This window comes from Ips typographus, linkage group LG4 (assembly GCF_016097725.1).
Source record: "Ips typographus isolate SLU linkage group LG4, UJ_Ityp_2.0, whole genome shotgun sequence".
Classification (NCBI taxonomy): domain Eukaryota; kingdom Metazoa; phylum Arthropoda; class Insecta; order Coleoptera; family Curculionidae; genus Ips; species Ips typographus.
Genome location: NC_138425.1, coordinates 11,224,976 through 11,248,594, shown reverse-complemented (window position 1 = coordinate 11,248,594; position 23,619 = coordinate 11,224,976). Strand labels below are relative to the sequence as shown.

At 36.3% G+C, this 23,619-nt stretch overlaps 1 protein-coding gene across 1 annotated transcript in view; it reads right to left on the bottom strand.

Annotated features, from left to right (window-relative positions):
• Positions 1-3,417: 3,417 nt before the first annotated feature.
• Positions 3,418-23,619, bottom strand: part of olf413 (DBH like monooxygenase olf413) — a 56,457-nt gene continuing 36,255 nt past the window's right edge. The window contains exons 4-7 of the mRNA XM_081977104.1: positions 17,060-17,344; positions 11,023-11,849; positions 8,685-8,853; positions 3,418-5,242 (exon numbers count right to left, since the gene is read on the bottom strand). Coding sequence (XP_081833230.1) covers positions 4,946-5,242; positions 8,685-8,853; positions 11,023-11,849; positions 17,060-17,344 — 1,578 coding nt within the window. The 3' untranslated portion in view covers positions 3,418-4,945. The remainder of the gene's footprint in view (positions 5,243-8,684; positions 8,854-11,022; positions 11,850-17,059; positions 17,345-23,619) is intronic.

Below are 23,619 nucleotides of genomic sequence, written 5' to 3'. Positions count from 1 at the left end.
ATTTTAAATTATGTTTTATTCTTACAGAAGCTTGTCTAAATATATAAAAAGATTTTGTTGTGTTTTGTCAAAGTTTTGACTGTAGTAAACAATCACAGATGATTAATTTGAACTAAAACTCCAATTTCAATTAACTGTAAACCTCATTAGCAAACTGAACAGCTAATGAACGATGAAAGGGACCCTGCGTGCCGTACTGAATTCGGCTCTACTTAAACTTTCAGGGACAAAATCCGAGATAGTGGTTTGATGAATAAACCGACAAAAACGGGAGGTTTGAAAGCAAAGTTGGAAGCTCGAAACTGACCCCACTAATTCCCCGACGGTTTTATTAATCGGTCAGAAAATTCCAAAAGCTGGCGACGCTTTTGCATGATGTTTCAAAGCGCCGCCACATCTAGACCTCGCATTAAAGGCTTAGCGGACGCCATTTTGTTCGAAGTGAAACTTTTACGTCAACTTATGTGTCCATCAGACAATTGGATAAATTTTGAGTGTGAAGTGATTTAATATTGCAATTTTTTAAAGTTTGCAGTTGACATATAAAAATGTTGCACCAGTGACAACTTAAAAAAATTCAAATTATTCACAATGACACTCTGAAAATATTAGCGTCAGTAAAAACAGAAATATTTTAACGGTGGCAAATTGCATAGTTTTTTTAGCCAATATCGCGCGATCAAAGTCACTCAATCACTCGGATCGACAAATTTGCCGTTGGAATGAATATAAATTGGGGATTTGTAGATTTTTAGTTAAACATTTATGGTTTTAATATTGCAGCATACAAGGTGTCCTAGTAAATGATTCCTCTCTAATTGAACAACAACTTTACAATTCCCTTTTCCAACACGTTCGTTTGTGCCAATTTTCAGCTTTGTAGCCTAGCCAAGGCTACTGGCAACATTACTTTTGGGATTGCAATCAATCAGCCGCTTGTTACACCGTTAAAACCAAATTCTATTCCATGTAGTTGCATTGTTGGTTAGATGGAAACTATTTCATGTTTAGAGCTAATTTTTGAATTAATTATCCGCAGCAAAGTTGTGGAAGTATATTGAATTTTAACTTTCATAATGTTTGACTGAACTGTAAATACCTTAAAGGTTTCATAAAACTGAAAACAAGTTTCTGGTCATGCAAAAACAATGCCGTTAAAGTTGTCAAACGCAATCATTTAAAAGTGGACAGGAAAAACGCGGATTTTCGCATATGCATCGACTGTAATGAGGCAGAAAGGCTTAAAATAAAAGAGAAAAAAACCGCAACGCAATTACCAACGGTGATTTATGTCTGTCCGTCTCTTCGGCATCTCTTTACATTTAAAAACGCTAGAGAATATAACCCGATGCCAGCGGGTGGCCTCTATATAAGCTTGCATAATTCTTTTTCTGTTTTTATTGCCGCGCAATTTGGTTTTGTTTTATTTTTCTTGTCCCGTGTTGTACTGCTAAGAAGGTTTATCAGCAATTAACCTGCCTCTGTTAATAAAAATATCGCTGAATTATTACTTATTGATAAATCGAAGCTGATATAGTCAGAAACAATAAAGTTAATGAAGATGTAACGGAGGAAAAAATGTAATTAAGGTTGATTACAATTATTCAGCTTTTGAGATTTCAATCATGTTACAAATGACTATTAAAATACAGACGAGCAAAAGGTGAGTTTAAAGTTCAAGGCTGACCAAAAGCACTACTTGTAATTATTATAAAGGTCCAGTAGATTATGTTACAAATAAACCTGTTTCACAAGGATGCAAGTATGAAATTGAAGCCGCTGAAATCAGATTATTGAATTTTATTAGGTTTGGAACAGAAAACACCCCCATTTAAATAAACCGCTTGCATGTGAAATAGCCTTTATGGGCATAACCTTAACGTTGCGCTTCTTCTTGGGATAATCTCTGGAGTCACCTTAAAGTCTACGATATATGAGAACATTTTCATAATGTTGCCTCGCTGGTCTTATAAATGAGATAGTTACCTAATGTGATGAGATTAAATTTTGTCAGAGCGACATGAAATATTGATTTTTTTTACTTATTTATCTCTATAATTTTCCAATTGGGGCTTGTGTGTCGCTTTAGAAAAAATGAATTATAGCTCTTCTTCTTCTTGAAATAGGCTTTCAGCATGTTTTCCAGCTTTAAAGAGTTCCGTGCGACGTCGACATCCAGCTATCCCTCCACCTCTTTGGTGGTCTGCCTGACGGTCTCCTAGAGTGTGCTTTTCCGTCTCTGCGCAATTTTAGCAATTCTATTGTCTTCTATTCTGTTGATGTGTTGATTCCACTCTCGCCGTCTCTGTCTCGTCAATCTTACAATGACCTGTATGTCGCAGATTCGTCTTATTTCTTGGTTGGGTATTCTGTCACGTAGCGTGTGTCCCGTGATACTACGGAGCGTTCTCATCTCTGCCGTTCGGGTTATGCTCTTGGTTCTGCTGGTGTCTGGCGTGGTTTCTGCGGCATATGTGATTATTAGCCTTACGCATGATTTATATATTCTGGTCTTTGCTTCTATTTTTAGAAACTGGTTTTTCCATATAATGCCTTTCAAACATCCGGCTATTCTAGAGGCTTTCTCTATTTGATTATTTACCTCAGATCTCCTGTCTTGATGGGCGGTTATTTCTACCCCTAAGTATCTGAAGGACATTACCTGTTCTACTATTTCGTCGTTAACAGCTAGTTTGCATCTTCTAGGTTCTTCTGCACAAATTTCAATGATTCTTTATATTTGAGAATTTCTTTTTCTGCACGATCAATGTTGCCCTCAAAAATTAATTCAGTCATCCAATTTAGAAGCTTCTTGTGAATATAGTTTTCAGTACGTGTTAATATCAACTTCTTCGCATAAATGAAGGAAGAAAGTGCCATGGAACAGATTGATGAGACTGCAAGAAAGGCCACATTAGGCCTACTACCAAAGATTGTTGATGTATGTAATAACATTATTTTTTATGTGTAAACCAGGTGGATCGAAAATAAATTACCAGTCGTTTATTATGTTTGAAGTCATAACTACTCGTACCTATACTACCTTATTGTTAGAGACTATAAGCAATCAATATTTCAACTAAATCATTTATTAAAAGTTTGATAAGATTCTGATAAATGGTTGAAAATAAAATAGTATACAAACCACGGTGGAAAGTTTAATTTCTGTCTCGAGATACTACCTAATTTTTCGACAGAAATCAACAAGCACTTTCCACCTGACAATGTAATATACTATTAATTAATTGTCTAATTTCAGCAGTAGTGCTTTAAAACGCTTCTGCACTAGTGCCTTAAAACGCTATTTTTAATAGTTAAGTTAAGTTAAATTTTTAATGCGTTTGTTGAATAAACATGTTAAAGTGTTTATACTGGCTCGTTCCAGTAAGTGAGGCAATAAAATAAAACAACAAAAAATATAATATTGCTAGAAGATACTGTAGTTTATTTATAAAATATATTACACAAGATATCTACACTGTACAGGGTTTCATTGTCAGTTCAACAGCACAATTAATAAATTAGATACAATTATACATTATACAAAAAAAGTTAAACTCATCATAGCACCAGTCTAACCAAATATACACATAAATTTACAAAAGGAACAGTAGTTGTCATACTCTAATAATATAGACAATTTACTTGGTATACATTTAACTATAATAGGAGTTCGTATTTGTCAGACTGATATTGCAACTCACAGAATGTGGCAGCCGGTGCAACAAAGTTGACATGATTGTGCTCGCCTGGTAAAGTCTGACACAGAAATTACACAAATTTTTCTAACAGTAATAATAGCCGACTATCTCAAAGTAGTGGTATTTACAGAAACGTAAAAATACAGTTTATACAAATAAAATTTACTAATAATTAAATCACAGACCGTACGCGGCAATTTTTTATAATTCTGTCCAATGCCGCAAAAAATCGGCTCAGGCCAAGCGTTCCTTGTTTCGGTTTTTTTCCGCGTTCAGGTTTCCCAATATGGAAATGGAAATTAAAAATGTCCACAGCCGATGGAAGTGGATTTGACGCGTCAGTTGCAAAAAATAAGTGCTTTTTACTTTATGAAAAGCCGTTTTTAACTTGCGTTGACGCGCAATTAATTTGTGTTTATTCCGGATTGAGTTTTACGTTTCGATAGGCGCTTTGTTCCAGTACTTTCATCTCTGAGTATATTTGTTTGGAAAATCGTGTCCATGAATGTGATTATTAAAGTCACTACTAAAAATTTTCAATTTAATATCAGAGCAGAATATTTAAAGCTTACTAATGACACATAGAGATAATGAAAGTACAGTCAAAAAGGTATATCATAACTTCATTAAAATGTATGTGTTAGATGCGTCCTATGGGGGCTACTACGTTGATGAACTAGCATCCAAAACGTACATCAAAGATATTGGATCAATGAAGCCACCGCTAGCGTGCAAAATTAAAATTCTCCATTACGGTTTCAGTCTCTGCGTAAACCTGATTAGTTTTAACCGCAGATTCACAGTCAAAAATGAAATTTTAATTGAGCTCTCCCGCTGAAATTAGCTAACAGTCGAGTGTAATCTAGGGCCTTCGCCACTTCAAAGCGGGCATTAGTTCATCTGGCCTTGCAACCCCGACACCGCAGCCAAATAATGGCGACCACACAGGGACCGATTTAATCCTTAAAGTGATTGTCATCGCATTCAAAACCAAGAAAAACAAACGGCCGTTGACTTTAACGCCCGATTAATTCTCCTAACCGGAGTGCTATTTAACCGAATTAATTCCTTCTCTTTTGGTCGGAGATTAATGAACACCTCAACTGCGCGCCAGTTTGACAAATAACCGAAAAAGGAACGCTTTGACCCAAATCGTAACAAACATCACTTTCATACACCTGCTGGCCGAACGGACTAGTATAGACATGACTCGTACTGAACTGTACAAAAAGCTCAATTCACAGTCAACGATTGAACCACATTAACAGCACTGAAACAGTCAACAGTACCACTTTTGACGTAAAGCTGCGGGATGGTGCCGAATTGAATCTGCTCAAACCAAGCGATTCTTCATGCGCAGGACTGCTACTGCGCGATACCTTACTGCGTGTCACACCCTCTATATGATTGCCATCCACCTCAACGATTTGCGTACCACCCGGCCACCCTTCGGTGCTAAATCTGCGATAGTTGCACTGGTCTCCGGTATTCCGCACGTAGGGTTTCGATATGTTGGGGTAATGCGATTCTTTGTCCGTGCCCTGCAACAATAGAAAAGAACGGATGAGGGACGTGCTTTATGGACGAGTGCTTACTTTAAACCAGCTATTCAGACTTTTATCTAACGTAAAATTTGGTTATGTTCATGTTCAAGTTCACTTACGCTTGTACTAATAAACGCATAAAAGCTGATGTTAAAAGGGTCGGTTACGTGAGTACAAGCCATGAAACTATATGCTGAAACAAGCATTTGCTTTAGAAATTACGCTCATAATGATATTACCCAGGTTATTTTAACTGTAAATTACTAACTAAATGTGGAGAATGTTGACTAAATACTGAAACAACAAAATCAGTTTTGGTTGACTCATATTTCCAACAATTAGCTTCTAGAAGTCTACTATGGTAAAATGTCAATTACAAGTTACAAATAATTATAAACAATATTATTGTCAGAAAAGCAGCTATTTAGAAAATTCCAAAATTATCCGAAATATCTTAGTTATCATTTACTTTGCGGAGATATCAACAGTCAATTAGATCACAATCGCTATCTCTTGTTTTGTGGTCATCTAAAAATTGTTTAGCTTAGCTGCTGTTTTTTAATAAAATGTTAAAGTCAGTCACAATAACTATCATCTCTACGATCAGTATCCTACTTAACACTACTTTCATATTTAAGTAAACTTCCAACATTTATTTAGATCAAGTTGGGTTTAGGTTAAGCCTAGATTAACCTAAAATACCTTGCGTTTACATCTTTAATCCAAGTAAGTTACAAACGATACTTATCGTTCAATGACATATGTACTCGATCATACTTTTTTATAAAACGATACTTTAAACAAGAGTTTGATGTTTTAATATAATTAATACCTCTTTCATAAGGATTATTTCATTTTTCGATTAAAAAAGTCGTTGTAAAACCAACCAGCATTCAGAAATTAACGCTCAACCTAGTTTTATCTCAATTGTATGCTAAATTACATAGAAAACTATGTAATAATTTGACCCCTACATTGCGTACCTATTGACACAAAGACAAATAGAATTTGGTCTATTATCCGGGCTGGATAATGGCAACGTTACATGCCACTAATTGATTTTTAATTCGTACATTTCAACAATGGTTACTTGTTTCAGTGTTCATGTTCACAAAAATCATAACGCATTTTAGAATTAATTCCAATGGAAAAAAATCAGTTGATTTAATTAGAAGACTGGTGATTACAGCACGTAGAATTGTTAAAACTCGTAGTGGCAATTTCGCTATTTTAAAGACATAATTTAGTGGATAATCAAGATTTCCTCTAGCCAACTATTTACGATTGGTTACGGTTATTACCGGTAAAATGGAAGTTATTGAAGTCCATGCGGTTTTGCTTGAACTTTTAGACTCTGAAATGCAGAATAGTGAAGCTAAACATCAAGATTTACGTTTGAAATAATTTGCAGACAGTCTGAAAAGTGTTCATTTTAGTCCAATATTTTTAATGTACTTGAACAATCCTGTGATTTTCTCTCATAAAAAATAGCCTAAACTTAATATTTGCATCATGTATCAGCAATATGTAACCCAAATAACGACTATTAAAAACCAAATATCCGCAGGCTGCTTTTGCCATCCATAAAATCCGATAAATTCAAAAGTTTGTAGTTTTTAGTTTATAACGTTAATCGGAAAAAATGGGATGGAAAAGTCGTGTCAGCAAAAGTCAAATATTTAACTATGCAAACTCTGTCCGAATATTTGAATGTGATGCAAAATTGTATCAAAAAAGATGGTTCGTTTTGACTGAGACCACACTGTTAGCCAAAAAAGGGTACTTCCCCTCATAATAGACGAAGACAGGTGATGCCACCAAGCATTTAGGGTCGTATTGTGAGGGATGGATTGAATGCATGATGCGTGCTTCTCGTAATGAATATTTTCGGGACGTGTCTGAAATTGAAAATGGGATAGACAGATGGGGGAGTCGCAAATAATTTTTTTCTTTTGTAGAGAACCCCTTGATGCATGTTCGCAAACCTTGAGTATGTATCAAAATATGTGCTTTTCCTGAATAACTACACGATCAAATTTTAATATATTTTTTAAGAGAATTAGCTGTAAAAAATGTAAGCCATGTTGTGGGTCTAAAGACATAATTCAGCAGGAATTAATAATTTAACGGGACATAATGATGGAAAAAGCAGCAGGCTGCCACAGATCCGAGGATTAAGTCGGTAAGCGCAACATTTAAGCCTTGTGTACTACAGAAAGCCATTTCATGCTGAAAATGATGGACTCGCTAAAACCTAATAAAACTTTACTCTCTATAGCTCCTCTGTTGCCATTCATAAAAGAAAAATGTTGCCACAGTCCGCGGTTATTTCAAATAAAACATCACCAAAAAGTGGTGAAAGGTAAATATTAAATTCTCTCGTGATTTTAGATTCATTATTAATGTTTCAGCAAGCAATCAGAATGCTATTAGAGTGAAACCTATTCTGTGTCAGAGCCTGACAACGGCGGTGCACGAAAACGTAATACAGCCGCCAACAAAAATTAAATTTTAAACTGAAGCCCACGGATTCTATTTTGCATAAATGCAGTTAGAACCGTTTTAGTTCGGTGTCTCGTTTAATCTTTCTCGGGGGAAATAAATGGAGCTGCTGTCTGGCAATGTGATGCAATTGTTATGTTAGAAGTAGGATTTTCCTTTAAACCTCATTTTCCTTGCTTTATTGCTGCCTGCCAATTAGTTTTCAGTGCAGATGACTCGTCAAAAGAAAAAAGTTTCTTTTGTGCCGCCAACTTTATAATATCAATATTGCCTCGGTTAGGCCCGGGCGTAATTTTAACTTTTAAAAAGCCAAGGCACCGGCAAAGAAACTCGCTAATACTTATTGACGTTAAAAACGAACTTCGACGAAAAAGTTCTTGGAAAACTTTTGCCGAAGTTCAGCGGTTAGCAGAATTTATTTTAGACTTTCGGTCTAAACGAGTGAAGGATTATTATCGTTGCCGGGCCATTGGCTTTTCCTTGTCTAACTTTATCATTTAAATTATCGCTCTACGGTCATCCATCACTATCAATTAAACCTTGTTCTTAAACAATGTATCTCGTTGTGGTCGTTGACTAATTAAACGAGCGTTCCACAACTAGCAAGTATTTATTTAAAAAGGGGCGACAACTACATACATAATATCATGAAACTTGAGTCAATTGATATTTATTATTTGGCCTAGTTGCTTTCGGTTTAATTGGCTGTTTAAATTCTTTTGATCTGCGAAAGGTTAACGATCTGAAATGTGCTTAAAAGTGCTAAAAACCAAAAAAATGCTTGTAAACTTTCTATTTTTTCTTCGTTACTTGTGTGCAATTATTGCTTCTAAAATTTTCTCCTTATACTTAAATTTCATTTTTACACAACAAACTTTTAAGTTAACCGATAAAATTCTACAGTTACAGAGTGAAAAAGCAATTTAAAGTCACTTACCGGCAACAAAGTCATTTGCGACGTCCAACATATCGGTTTAAAAGAGCCCCGCATCGTAGCCTCCTGGAAACTCCGGAACTGATTGTCCCAATCATAGGACACTAGTCTCGTTTCCAAGGTCATTCCGGCTAATTCCGGGGGCGCCGCTATTTTCACCGGATTCGAACCACTGCAAAGAAAAGCCTTTGTTAATAGTGCTTCGGGTAGCAATCAAGGATTTTGTTCGATTATCGTGACGATGTGCTGCGTATTGGACGAGTTGCTACTCGAAATTGTTTCGGGTCTATGGGAATTGAAAGTAGCAGTCTATTTATCAGATCAAAGTCCTAGGAAATTGGATTTTCTTTGAACGGAACAAAAAAAACTCAAATTGCATGAGTGCTGACCGGTCTTTCAAAACAAACATCCATTTACATTGGTCTTGGAAAAATCGTGTAGAGAGTGCACGGTTAAGTGAGCAAACAAAATGATGTTAGATGGAAAATTACTGAACTGGTATGGTTAGTAGGAGAAATAGTCGACTGAATGCATTTAAAATACATTAAAATGAACCTCTGCAACATGCAATGATTGTATGGAATGACGTTTAAATACTGCATAATTAACCAGAGTGCAGCTTAATTGGGCACTAAAGCTAAAGATAGTAATCGATTTTATTATAATCTGGCATTTTGACGATCTAAAAAATTTTTAAATTAATTAGCACAAAGGTAATTCTATTGATAGGCGTCCTGTATTTTCCTTTGTACTTGTATGTCACATGGATACTAAAAACTTTGTATGAATAAAATATAAAGAGGTGGAAAATTTTAATCAGCTTTATAATGTGTAAAAAAAAACTTTCAGTGTAAACAATTAATAATTCATGTTATTACATTAATGCCTTCTCTGTCCTCGAAATTGCTTACCCAAAAAACACTAATGCGTTATTTAAAACATTTTTAGTTATTTTAGTATTCGACAAATTAAATTTGGAGTAAAGTAAATCCTGTAAAAAGTGCGTTTTACAGCGTTGGTTTTATTATAAATTCAGTTTGAAAATGCACTGGCTACATGAAAAAACCGTTATGTTTTACAAAAAAGACAGTTCTTCAGTTTACAAGAAATTATCAGACAGTGTGTAGTTACAAACAAGAAATTTAGCTGGCCCTAAATTCTTGAAACGAGGGAAGAGAGTTCATCAAGAGAAAGGAATACATAATTTGACAGAAACCTGCCATTGCCAAACAGTTCTGCCACAATCTATCGGCAATTCTACTCCCTGCGTTCAAGAATTAGGGCCCTGGGTGCGTATTCTTGAAACGAGGGAAGGGAATTATAAAGAGAAAGACCTGTAGAATGCGACAGGAACTCGCCATTGTCAGCTTCTTCTGTCACATTCTACCAACACTTCTCTTGAGAATTCCGTTCGCTGCCTTCAAGAATAGGCCCCCAGATGTCTTGTTTTAGAATATTCAATACAGTGACAGTTGACATTTGGGACATACTGTAAATGTCAGTAACAGAAAAAAATTGCCAGACTAAAAAATCGTTCTATTGAAAATAATTTTCTAGATAAAATTCATAACTAAAATACTACACGATCAACTCGAAACAATTTATAGCAAATCCACGATTCTGCTCGCGTTCGACTTCCTAAACGGCTCAAATAGATTCAATTCATCTCTTATTTCATCGAGTGTCTGTTTCAATCCAAATTGGCTAGAAATTTATTCCAATTGTCTAATAGTTTCGCTTTATCATTGCACGACGAAGAGATAATACAGTTTCGAATCGTCATTCCGTTAGTCAGCTCTTTTGTTCTTTATTCTACCTCTCGGTTTAAGTTTCTTAACTCCCATAAATACGTTTCAGTGGGAGTTTCCGTACTAGAATTTATATCACTCGCGACTGCTCTCGAGCATAAGCGATCCTGCATCACAATGATATGTGTCTGAAGTTTAAGTTAATCACGATAATTTTCATGCACATATAAACTTCATTATGTTGGAGTTTTAATAATGAGGGCGTTTCGGGAAACTTTCCTTTTCCCGTTTAAGCGGGATAGAGTTATTTCTAATTTGAAATCCTTTGATATTAGGGAACTGAATTGAGAATCAGCAGCGTTTAAACTGCCAAATCTACATTGCTTGTAAATCTTAGGTTTGATAAGGCTGCAGCTAATTTTAGACGGAGTTTAGGGCGAATTTACAGCTTGTGGACGAATGGGGAATAACTGATAAGCCATGAAGGATCCGACGTAAGGGAAGCTAAAGATTATACTGTTGCCATTCTCGAATATTATATTTTAAGATAACAATAAAGTTTAGATTAGAAACTAGCAAGTTTGTCTACTTACGGGCTTAATTCCTGAATCCCTAGAGAATGCAAGACTGTGGGTAGACTGGGTAAACTATGGCAAGCAGCCAGTGACTTTTGCCTGGGATAATACAACCCCATTACTAAGCAAGTCTCCTCCCTACTTGTCAACCCTCCTAAAGTTATCGCACTTCTACCCGAACTATTGTAGGTGCACTCGGTTATCAAATGATCACCCGGTAGAATCCTTACAGGCACTCCGAGTTTACGGTATTCTTGATAGTCCGAATCAACATTATCGTCACTAGCAACAGGAGGTAACTCTACACTTCCTCTCAAATGCTTCAAAGCCACTTGTTTTCCGATTTTATGAGTTTTCATTACCACAGCAAACATATTGATGCCTCCATGACCGAAAGCTTGTTTAGTACAGTCCGAAACACAATGTCCAGAAGAAACCACTCTATTTTGTCCCGGAGGTATGATATGTCTCCAATTCGGATCCATACCTATGGAGAGCACTCCAGCATCATGTCTCCGTAACTCCAGTGTATAAAACAATCTTAAACCAGAACCATCAATTGAGCCCACATTTCCGTCCATGGGTACGGTATAGTGAGTTTCCATGAGGTAGTATTTGTTGGTAGAATCCAAAGGGTAACCGGCTTCTGGTGGGAAGCTAAAACCTTCCGAACCTTTAGCCCAACTAGCCACAACTGTATTGCACATGAAAGGTTGAGCACGAGAATCGTGGCATTGTCTTCCAGGTGTGTCTGCCAGTTTTTCTATGGCGGGACTGTCCTGGCATTCGTAGAGCACTACGTGTTGTAGACCGTTAGTACCACTAACGCTTTGAAGAGGTTCATACTGAAACAAAAAATTGAAATAAAAATTTTGTGAAGTAAGAAAATGAAATGATTTTTATTCAAATAGCGACCAATTAAAGACTCATGTTCTATTATTTGTGATTATAGTACACAATCTGGTAACGTATATATCTCAGCTAGTCTGTCTAATTATACTTCAAACAATGATACTACTAGCATAAACCTGATCAACAAATAAAATCTACTTTAGTGTATGTATCATGTACAACATGAGTAATAAAAAAAGTGGTAGATTGCGTTTTTCATGAGAAGTTTATGTGACGTGACAGGTTTGATGGATAGATTACAAAAACTGCTGGAAATCGGATCTTGAAAGCTTTTTAAAACAAGGCTTTGTAGTATTATGTGATTATGTTAACATCTTTCTTGGAATGATGATAAAATGCTAAACGGTAAATTACATTTAAACAATTTCTGTGACTGACGAAAGCTACTGTATCACTTAAACTAGCGGTTTTGTGCTGTCAAAATACCAGTAGAAATATAAATAATAGCTGGCTTTTTCGGCTTACCATCGCAAAAGCTCAATTCAAAGGATTTTCCAAGTCAAAACTTAAAACAAGCAAACTTCATTTAAAGTAAATAACGAAAAATAGAACGATTCGCGCAACAAAACCCAACTTCGTTCCAAGGTAAACCTATTAAATAAACAAGTGTTATTTGCTTTTCCGTTAGCAAAGGAGCCATTTCTTATTTAATTTTACAAACCGCTTCGTTTTCGTTTTGTTTTGGTGTTGTATTTAGTGTTGCAAACACAACAAACGCACCTATGTTTCTAAACAACTGGGAAAGCTGTATTGAGCCGTTAATTTGCATTCACATTAGTTAAATAAACCGAAATAGATAATGACAAACGTAATATCTGATGTGAATTGAATTTGAAATAAAGTTCGATTCAGAGTTGATAATGTTTTTGAAAGGTGGTTTCACGTTATGAAATTGAAACTGGAAATCCAATTTTATATTCAATCAAGGTATTGTCCTAGGGAAGTCGTATAGAACGACGTGCCGAAAGTCCGTTCGGAACGATCGATTCCCCCAGGAGTCCGAGCCGTGGAGACAAAGCATAAAACTTCCAAGCTGGAAGGCGATTTTATTATTTTATGGAATCTATTTTTAACGTCCTGGTTTGATAAATTCAGCCTTGTCGTCGGTTTTCAACGGTGAAAAGCCCCGGCCATTAAGACATTTTCAACGTTACATTAAAACTCATTCCGCTGATGCTCTAACGGCGCTGTTGCAACCCCGTTCCGGGACATTAGCTAGATTAAATACACTAGACTATTTGTTTTACGTACTCCAGTAGCTTTATTAAGTTATACACTTTTAGTAGTTTGTAAACATTTGAGTTTTAGCTTTAACAGGCAAAGCGGCAGCTCCGTTGAATTTCTCCGGGCTCTCTTTCAGTTATTCCTATACTACCACCTTATTTGCATACCTAGGCACTGAACAAATAGTGTCAAAAATTCATTTACTCAGCACTTCACCACAGGTTTTGTACTTTCAATTAAATCTTTGGCAGTTCACTCATATTAGCACAACAAGAAGACTCATATTATATACAAACCATAAAGACATGTTAGTGCATCTGATAGAGCAATTCATACTCGCTTATATTGCATAAATGGAGTAATTTTCATTGTGGCATGATTGTCTTGATGAATTTAATGGTAATACAGGGATGGAGAAGATAAAAATAGTTTGAATACATTTGTAAGTGATTCAAAGTAAATACGATTTTCTTTTAAGCAGAAAGGGTGAGTGAGAAAGTGGCTTTTAGTGGTTAGGAAAGTTGTTTTTAGAGAAAAATCTATTTTTTTTAGGTTTAGCAAGACAATTAAACTTTCTGACAATAAGTTTAAAATAGAAATCCATAATCTCTTAGTGAAGGTGAAAAAAATACAAAATAAAAAAAACGTTTTGTGACAACTGTGATTTTGTCAAAATTACCAGTAGTATAGTAAAAAAAACTACAATAAAGAAAGAGAAACGAGCAACAAAAATTGCAAAGAAAAAAGAACAGAAGAAGAAACCAACGAAAAAAAAAACAAAAGCAGAACGTAGAGCTTAAAAATACGCCAAAGCTATGAAAAAGCTATGGAGAAAGTTCAACACAAAAGTTAAAAAAAGTGTAAGCTAAGCCTAAAGAAAAACAAAGAAACAGCTGAAGAAAAACGGAAACAAAGTATAAGAAGAACCAAAAGCGCAGCAAGAGAAGATAGAACTTAAGAAGAAGAGTCGAAAAGGAGAATGAAGCAAAGACCAAGAAAAGAATCAAAGAAGCAGAGCGCAAATAATAGGTACTGCTATTATCCTATCAGTTTAAGAGTTAGGTCAGATTAGTTACATTGCCCATATGACTTTCAGTGTTATTAATAATTAAAGTGTGAAAAATCAATTTATTAACTTGTAAAAAACCTTATACCAACACAAACATGCATATTTGCAGTATTTTTAGTAAAATGTGAGATCCACAATACTTTGCAAGAAACTAATTACCTATTTACTTTAGCTATTTGTTTTTCGACTGATGCAACGTACCGCAATAACTAAATAGATAATAAATCTCCAGCTTAGAGTTTCGCAAATTTATCGTTCATCTTCTAACCTTTAGTTAAAGGAAAATAATAATTACACAACTTTACGAGTTGCATTTTACACACCCATAAAACACGAAGATTTTACGGTATGCATTTTTAATATCGAAGAGTCGCAAAGTAAAACCATTGATAACCACCGTTTTTTTAACAAAAAATAATTTTCTGTGTTCAGTTACTATGGTAGAATTCTCCTCAAAATAAACTAATACTAATTTTAAACCTTCATTTAAAAGGACCGTTCCATATAAAAGTTGTCCTGTCACCCTGTCTCAGGCTGCGAAAACTTCAATTTAAAGTTGTAACTTGTGACGCCGAACAGTTTTACGCTAAAGTTTTGTGTGCCCCCGAGAGAGTTTACAGTTTCATGGCAAGAAATAATCGTACTTATAAGAAATTTATCCAATTGTCTGTAACTGGACGTTTGTTTTAACCGAAATTGAATGAGCAACATTGAAAAAACACTACAAAAGAGAAAGAAACGGCGAGGGAAATAGAGGTATGTGCATAGATCTACATATTGCGTGAACTTTGTTATTAACCTAAATGTAATTGTGAGCCAAGTTAGAGCGCACTAATAAATTTTACGAAATATTATATTAGCATTTTCTGGCCATTATTCATGTAGATTCGTTGTAATTATGGGATTTCGCTGTTTTAATAAACGGGAATGTTAATGTAAAATTATGTAGGGAGAGCCGCTGGCATTCAATAACTCCATTTGAATTTATACCTGTGCTCGAATTTCGTCTCCCTCTAACGCGTCTAATAATATGGGATTTTTTTTGAGATAGCGTGGCATATCGGGGCCAGCGATTTGCTTTTATAACTTTTCGGAATTTTATGGATACACCGGAATATGATCATTAATCTTCATTTGGTTTTATTCCCTTTTCAAATTCGGTTCTTTTATCGTCGCCACTTCAGGGGTGGTTACGAGCCGAACGAATTTATTTCGCCGGTTGTGTGTTTTTTGAAAGCCGTCAAATTGCTTTATAAAGCTTTTATATTATTCGACAACGTTTGTTAGCCTGTAAAACTGGTCTTTATCAGTCCAGTTATTTTATTTCAAAAGCAACGACTTTCGATTGTATCCAAATTTTCAACGCTCTATTAAATCCTCTTAAAAACAATTCAGTTTGCATAACAAAACCATTCGCATTACGCACGTATCAAACAATAATAAAATAATAACAGACACACACACACATTGAATAGAAAAATGGGGTGCAGAGAACGGCAAGCAAATCAGTTATTTGCATGTCATCTTAGGGGAGTTGAAAGAAGTTTGACGAGAGAAACTCTTTCGATTTCTTCGAAGGGGGTTTTCAAATTGAATGAGCGCGTATGGCGGCAAAATCTGCACTTTTAGGTTTTGAGGCTACACGACCTGAATACGAAATTGGAACGTTATTTGTGCTTATTTTATATATTGGGAAAGAGTTATCTGTTTAGGGTCTGCGAGACGGAAATGCGGATTTTTATTTTCAGAGAATATGAGCTTTTGAAGAACTTTATACGACTTTATGTAGTTCCAGTTTACGAATACATAATGATAGCATAAAGTTGATATTTATTTTTAGGACTGCAATTTTGAATGAATAGTTTGTTTTGAAAACTTATTGATTATGAACAAATTTTTTACTAAATACCCCTTTTTCCAAAAAGGAAATTATATAAGCTGCAGAAATAGTTTCTAAAGCCATTCTCTGAAGGCAAATCCGCAAAAGAGCTTTTGTAAACAGTAGAAAACATTTCAAGAGAATAATATCGACATAGAAGGAGCCAATCCTGAGAAAAAATGATCATCAATTAACTTCTCTAGCAAACTTATTTCCAAGTTCATTTCCTAGGATTTTAAAGGATTTGCAGAAATGTCTACAACATTGGATTATTCATTTTGTTCAATCGTTACTTTGAGAAAAAACCATACTTAAAGACCATAGATTGAGCATGACATAGTCCTTAGCAGATAATAAATGACAATTTAGATTTAATAGTCATTCATAACACGGAACTAAAAACCGCAATGAAAAACATAATTTCCTTTGGAAAAGTGTAATTAAAAACGAAATACACATATCTAAACAATTATAATGAATTAACAGCAATTTAAAATAATTGCATCGTAACGAATTATTGCATTTTAGTTGCCCGGATCGATGACTTTTTCATAATTCACTGGTGATTAATTATGGTGCTGAGATCAGATTATAGAAAGACTGGTACCATGTTTGAGCTACCAGTAAACCAATTAAAACAAAATGGTTACCACTTAAATAAACATGAGATCTTTAATCACCTTGTGACTGCAATACAAAATTAGAAAAAGTAGTTGGCAGTCAAAATGAAGAAAACAAATATGGAAGGTGGGTGAGAAAATTAATGGGGTTAAATGTAATTGAAGAAACTTGAAGTTTGAAAGTCTGCACAGACTATAACAATTTTAATAATTAATTGTGACAGTCAGAGTGAAGCAAATTGTAACCTTGAGCTCATTTGAGTTAGTATTGTTACTTAAGCAAGATGATTGGTACTAAATTGCCGTTGGTTAAGCTGCAAGACTAGATATGATACAACAAAAAACACTTACCCGTATTAAATGATGTTTCTTATTAATACTAGGAGGAATTTTGAACACTCGACACCAGTATAGTGTATCACCAGGTATGGATGGTGGTTCAACTGGTGGATTTCTCATTTCCCATACTCGTACTGTTTCCTCAGGACTGGGACCATCCTGATCGGCCCGTTGGACCAAATAGAGTGATTGTGTACCCCGATTAGCTAATTCGTGGCGCGGCAATGACTTGGGCCCCACTGCGCCGCCTATGGGTTCGTCCTTGTGAAACGCCCAAACAATTCGCATGGTATCGTTCTGAAAGAAATAATAGGGTTTATGACATTTCCAGTGAGGCAAAACAGAGAACGTTATGGTGACGTGGGTTAAAAGCAAAGGTAAAAAAAGCTGAAACCATTAAAGTCAGCCTATCAGACTTTAGAAGAAGTTGAGCCCTAATCCTCGTTTCCGTTCCTCGTATCTGCAAGTCACCGCAAGAATTCGGTAAGTTTTGGCCCTGTCTCGTCAAACAAATGTCGAAAGTCTGACGTGCCGTCGTTCTTTGCCATTCGGCTTTCGAAAGTCGATTCGAAACAGTTTAAGTGGACCCTTTTCCATATTTTGCTAATAGCGTTGCCTATTTCTCAAACCCGATTTGACAGCCCTCAACTTGGCGCATTTATCTTTCCTCCGTAATCTTGTCAGTTGCTAATGATGAATTATGATGTTAAGTTTGGGTTATTAGGTAAAACGAACGGGCGGAATGCTGTTTTATTCGAATTTGGGTTTGAATATTTAATACTTTATTGGAGTTACCGGCGAGGTTAAGACCGTCGGGATTAATTGATTTTTTATTCACGAAGCCGAAAAGTTTAATAAACCCAAATCATTTATTACGCTACTGAAAAGTGTTGAGCTCGAAAAGCAGGACACCATTTAATAAATCCTAAATGTAGGTTGCGCTCTCGCTTGGCTGCAACCGGACGGGAAAACAAAACCAACAAAACTGGCGATTTATGACTCGAAGAAGTTGCGTAGGCTGTTATTACACTTATCAAGAAATATTGTGTATTAATAATTCATTGTTATTTTTTCCGTATTACCAAGGAAATTCTAATAATGCTGCTAATATCAGTGAATTATCGTAATTGCTGCTTTAACATTTCTATAAAACGTGAGTTCCACCTCTACAACCCGTCAGCATGATTATAACAATAATAATTATGTAGTTATGTTTTTTTTTTGCTCTTATCTGATCAAGTTATTAACATTTTAAGGAAAACGGGTCTGAAAAAGTTTTAGTTGATGAGTTTTTTTTTGTATCAAGATTTTTTACTAATATTCCAACATTTTTAATACTACTTTTTAAGAAGCATAATGAATCAGAATACAAACAAACAACATTGTAGTAATTAACAGAAAAATCTCAGTCAGAGACAGTTTAATTTTGTCTACTAAAAAATGTCAAATCTGAAAATCAAATATCTCAATTTCAAGCGTTCACTTTGAGAAATCTACATAAACTCTGTGTTATTTATACGAAACTCTGGAAGAATGGCGCACCATCGGGATAAAGAAAAGATCTCCTTAATTATTCAAAGGCGACGTTTCGCCCGTTGTATGAGATTTGCGCCTTAAAACTTCAACAAGAAACAATGTTTGTTTAAATTGCAAAATATCCATTTCCTTTAGATCCGCGACTCGGCTGTCTTCACAGCCAAGAAAGAACTTAATTGAATTTCACGCGGTAGCGTTTGTGTACAATATAATACAAATAATACAGTCGTTATTATACAATGACATGCCACAATGTGTTGTGCATAGCAATACGCACGATATGTGCATCAGCCGCTCCTTTTATAGCGATAATTAAGCGAGCATAAAACGCTTGATAACGGTGAACCAAATGCAATTAGACGTTTTCCCACGACGAGTTACTACTGTAACTTCCCCGATATGTAAATTCACTATTCTTTACTTATATTGACCGACCAGCTATCCATCTATCCTGTTGGAATCAATTTGATATGATGGAACACCATTTCTGCGTAATTCTACTAAATACTGGTTGTGGTAAGACCGGTTTGCAAAAGATAATTGGTTTTCTATTTGCTACCTTGTCAAAAGTACTTATACTCGAAGAATTCCTTATCCTATGACAGTACAAGTAATTACATAGTGGTCCCATATTATTTGCTAGTAGCAGTGTGGACTTCGCGAACACAAACCACCGGTTTGAGGCAAATAAAACTCCACTATTTAAATTTAACGAGGAAAATTACTAAATTCTTTTATTTTTCTGCAACCTCTCCTTTTTTCCGCCAAAAAAGACACATTATTTTTTTTAGGTTCTCTACCAGTCTGGTTTACACACATGCACTGTCAAATGTCGATCTTTCAATAATGACGTCTTGCCCGATACACACTATACTTTACAAACAGAGTGCGTTCCGAATTGAGGTTAATTATTATTGTAAGTGCGCGACATTCTCCCACCTGAGAAACTTTTGTCAACATAAAAGTTTCTCACAACATAAAAGCAAACTTATAAAATTTCCCCTTTTTTTTTCAACAAAACAAGTCTACAAAAATAAACCTTATTCTAATCTAATAATCTAGACGGCGTCTTTATTAGCCTACCACTCCGCGAAGTTTTCGTTTCGGGTACTCTGCTTTTCACATCACTCCCGCTTTTCGCGAACACCGATTCACTATTTTCACAGTAGTCTTGGGTATCTTCGGCAGCGCCTTCAGCCGGAGTATTCTCGAACTCATCTGTAGCATCCACTTCTAAAGGAAACACTCTCTGGATTGGACGCAGAACATGACCTCCAGAAGTCGCCAGTCGGACTAGTCTAACACGACCATCTCCTCCCGGTAACAATTCAGTGACCCGTCCAAGCGGCCAATTTAGTCGTTTACTACCATCACTGCCAATGAGGACGACCTCCCCGATCTTCACAGGGCGTGACAATTGGTGTTTGTTATATATCACTCGTAATTGTCCCCGATATTCGCTTCGAAATCTCATTCGCAAAGCATCTCTCAGAGTTTGTAACCGCACCACTCTTCGCTGTAATGAAACACGATCAATTTGGTCACAATCGGGAATTCCGCTCTCTGCTTGCTCTCTTAAGTACATAGCCGGTGTTAAAGTGACTAGTTCATTCTTGTCACCAGTCATCTCCGTTAAAGGTCTTGAATTAATGATCGCCTCACAATCACAAAGCAACGTTAACAATTCTTCATAGCTGAGTGAAGCTCGACCTAGTGTTCTTCTGAGAAGTGATTTCATAATTCCTATCATCCTCTCCCAAAAGCCTCCCCACCATGGGGCAGCAGGGGGGTTGAACCGCCATATGATACGATCAATAGCAGTTTTCTCCACGATTTCATCCCAATTCAGGCTTTGCATCAGGTTATTCGCCCCAGAAAGTTTGTCCCGTTGTCCGAGTAAATAGTTTTTGGTCGACCACGTCTCGCAATAAAACGCCTCAAAGCGCGTAGAAAACAAGGTGTAGACAAAGAGGTGGCTAGCTCCAAGTGAACAGCTCGGAAAATAGCACAGGTAAAGAGACAAACCCACACTTTATCGCCATTTTTTAGATGAAGGGGGCCCGCAAAGTCAACACCAACAATCTCGAAGGCAACAGCATCTCTTACTCGGTCGAGCGGCAAAGGTGGCACTAATGTATTTAATGGTTTACCTCCATGCCTCTTACATGTCACGCATTTTGCTAAAACAGAACGTATGTATTTTCGACCACTCAAAATCCAATATTTCTCTCTCAAAACGCTCATTAACATTTGAACACCGGCATGACACTCTCTCACATGTAAGTCGAATATTAGCTTATCCACTACTGGCTGTCTTGAAGGTAGGATAATCGGCAACCGAAACCATTCCGTGTCGTCCCTGTTAATAATAGGCGTCTTCAATCGAATAAGACCTAAATCGTCGACAAAAATATTGAGAGGTTTTAATCTTGGGTCATCCAATGGTAAGTTGGATTGCTGCAATGTCTTTAGAACAAACGTTTCAGCGTCGTTTAGTTCTTTGGCAGTTATACCTCCTTCTTGCTTGCTTGTAGGATGACGTGCATTATGGCAAAATCTGAAAATCCAAGCAATCATTCGAATAGTTTTTATATATTTTGAAAAATAGTTAAGATGCCATTCATCTATTGAATCAATATGGGCGTTAACTAAGGCAACCACAGTTTTTCTCCTTTCTTTGAAAATCTCCTCGTCAGAACAAGGCGGTTCTGATTTAGGCCAATTCTTTTCGTCCTCATAAAGCCAACTTGGTCCCTCCCACCATTTTGATTCGTATAATTTTCTTGCGTAGCATCCTCGAGAAGGCAAGTCCGCCGAATTTAGACGACCAGGCACGTGATTCCAGGATGACACTGAGGTTAATTCACGGATCTCATTAACTCTGTTTCGAACAAAGGTAGACCATTCTTCTTTCCTTCGTATCCATGAAAGAACAGTCGTAGAATCCGTCCAAAAATAGCTACGCATCTTCACATCAAAATTGGACTGCACAGTGGTATACAACCTTGCTGCAATTGTAGTACCTAGCAGTTCGAGCCGTGGTATGGTTATCGCCTTCAAAGGTGCAACTCTTGCTTTAGACGCCAGCAAACTGATTGATACTTCTTTGGTTTGTTCAACTCTTAAAAAAATTACACAAGCGTAAGCCTTTGCACTTGCGTCACAGAAGACATGTAACGAGTAAGTTTCTTGGCAATCAGGTCTTAAATTCACCCATCGTGGGATCTCTAACTCGTGCAAATATTTTAATTCACTGACCCATACCCTAAACTCATTGGCAATCTCTGCTGAAATTTCCAATTCCCTTCTACTTTTGTCTCTGCTGGGTTCAGTTATGCCTAATATATCCAACTCCCACAAATTGGCAATAACTTGATCATTAAGATACAAATTTATGGTTGAAGTAGCCAGATGGTCCTTCCAATACTCATTTTGCAATTTGCCCATCAAAGTCCACCCAAGTAGTGTTTCTACAGCCACCAGTCCACAGTCAAGTAGATGTTTCCTTCCAGTAATTAAGTAACCTGCCGCATCTGCCCCTATCATTACCTCAATGGCAGAATTTTCCGCAGTATCTGCAAGCTCTATGCCTAGGCTATGCAACTCATCAATCCAGAGTCCTGGAGGTACAGGAATCACTTCATTGCATATGGTAGGTTGGCTCAAAACTTCTAATTTGCATCTATGACCCTTGTATACTAGTTCTACCTCAAAACGACTGTGGGTCTGTTCCACTAAACGACCTCCAAATAAACAGTGCAGTATTTTATGTCGAGATAATTCAACTAACTTTAATTTTTGAACAGTAGACTGCAAAACATAAGAACGTTGCGATCCTGTGTCTATTAGAGCACGAACACTACAGGAACCATTAGGGGCAGCCATCTCAACGCGTAAAGTTTGCATAAAAACTCGAGAAGCAATACCAAGGCTAACACAGTTAGTTGCTACCAAATCTTCCTGGTGAATTGAGTGTTGAGCTTCAATAGGTTGTTCACTGGCAGTTGGTGTATTCCTATTTGATTTTATCTCAGGACACATCAAAGTGACATGACTCTTTTCACACACCAAACATTTTACATGACCTCTACACTTTCTAGCTTGATGTCCTTTCCTTAAACAAGAGAAACATGCTCTTTTATCATTAACAATTTGCTTCTTTTTCTCTAAAGGTAATTTTGTTGCCTTGAAACAATTTACACTTTCATGACCACCTTCACAAAAGAGACACTTAACAACTGTAGTATTATTAAGCAAGTCAGCTGCAGTTGATGGATATTCTAGTGACACCTTTTTCCTCTGTTCTACATGGCCACCTGGAGTATCCGAGCGATTTCCTACACTACATAGTCCAAAACCTTCAGCAGCAAGACTGATTCGTTGCTCATTTTGTACTTCACTTTGCAAAAATGTCATTAAAGCTTTAAGTCGACTTTCTAAGCTGTTGTTACAACCACTTGGTACACTATTAGAATTTTCTTCATATTCCCCATTTTCTTTCAAATGTCCCACAGTGCTACGTTGCCATACTCTTAGTAATTCCTCAGGAAGACAAGATTCAATTAATGGGTAAAGAATGGCAGCATACTTATCAGCTGTAATTCCTAAAGTTTGAAGTGACCTTAACTGAGTTTCGAGACTATCATAAAGGTTAAACAACTCAATTTTTGTCTTGGCTAGGGCGTTGTTTAAAATTAACTTCAATAGTTCCCTGACATATACTTCAATTTGTAGGTCTTCCCTACCAAACCTACTTCTTAAACTATCTACAATTTGTACATAATTTACTCCTATAGCAGGAAAACTTTCAACAACTCGCCTAGCCCTACTACCTGGCACAGTAGACTGAATAAGATATTCGATCTTGTCAGCAGGGTCCATCTCAATATCTTCATGGATTTTCTTAAATTGTGCCCAAAAGGAAAGCCAATCTTTTATGTTTCCATCAAACTTTTTAAATTGTATTACAGGCAATTTAAACTTCCTCTTACCTGTAATAGCAGCAACGGAACTAGCACTTTCATTTAAGTCATCAA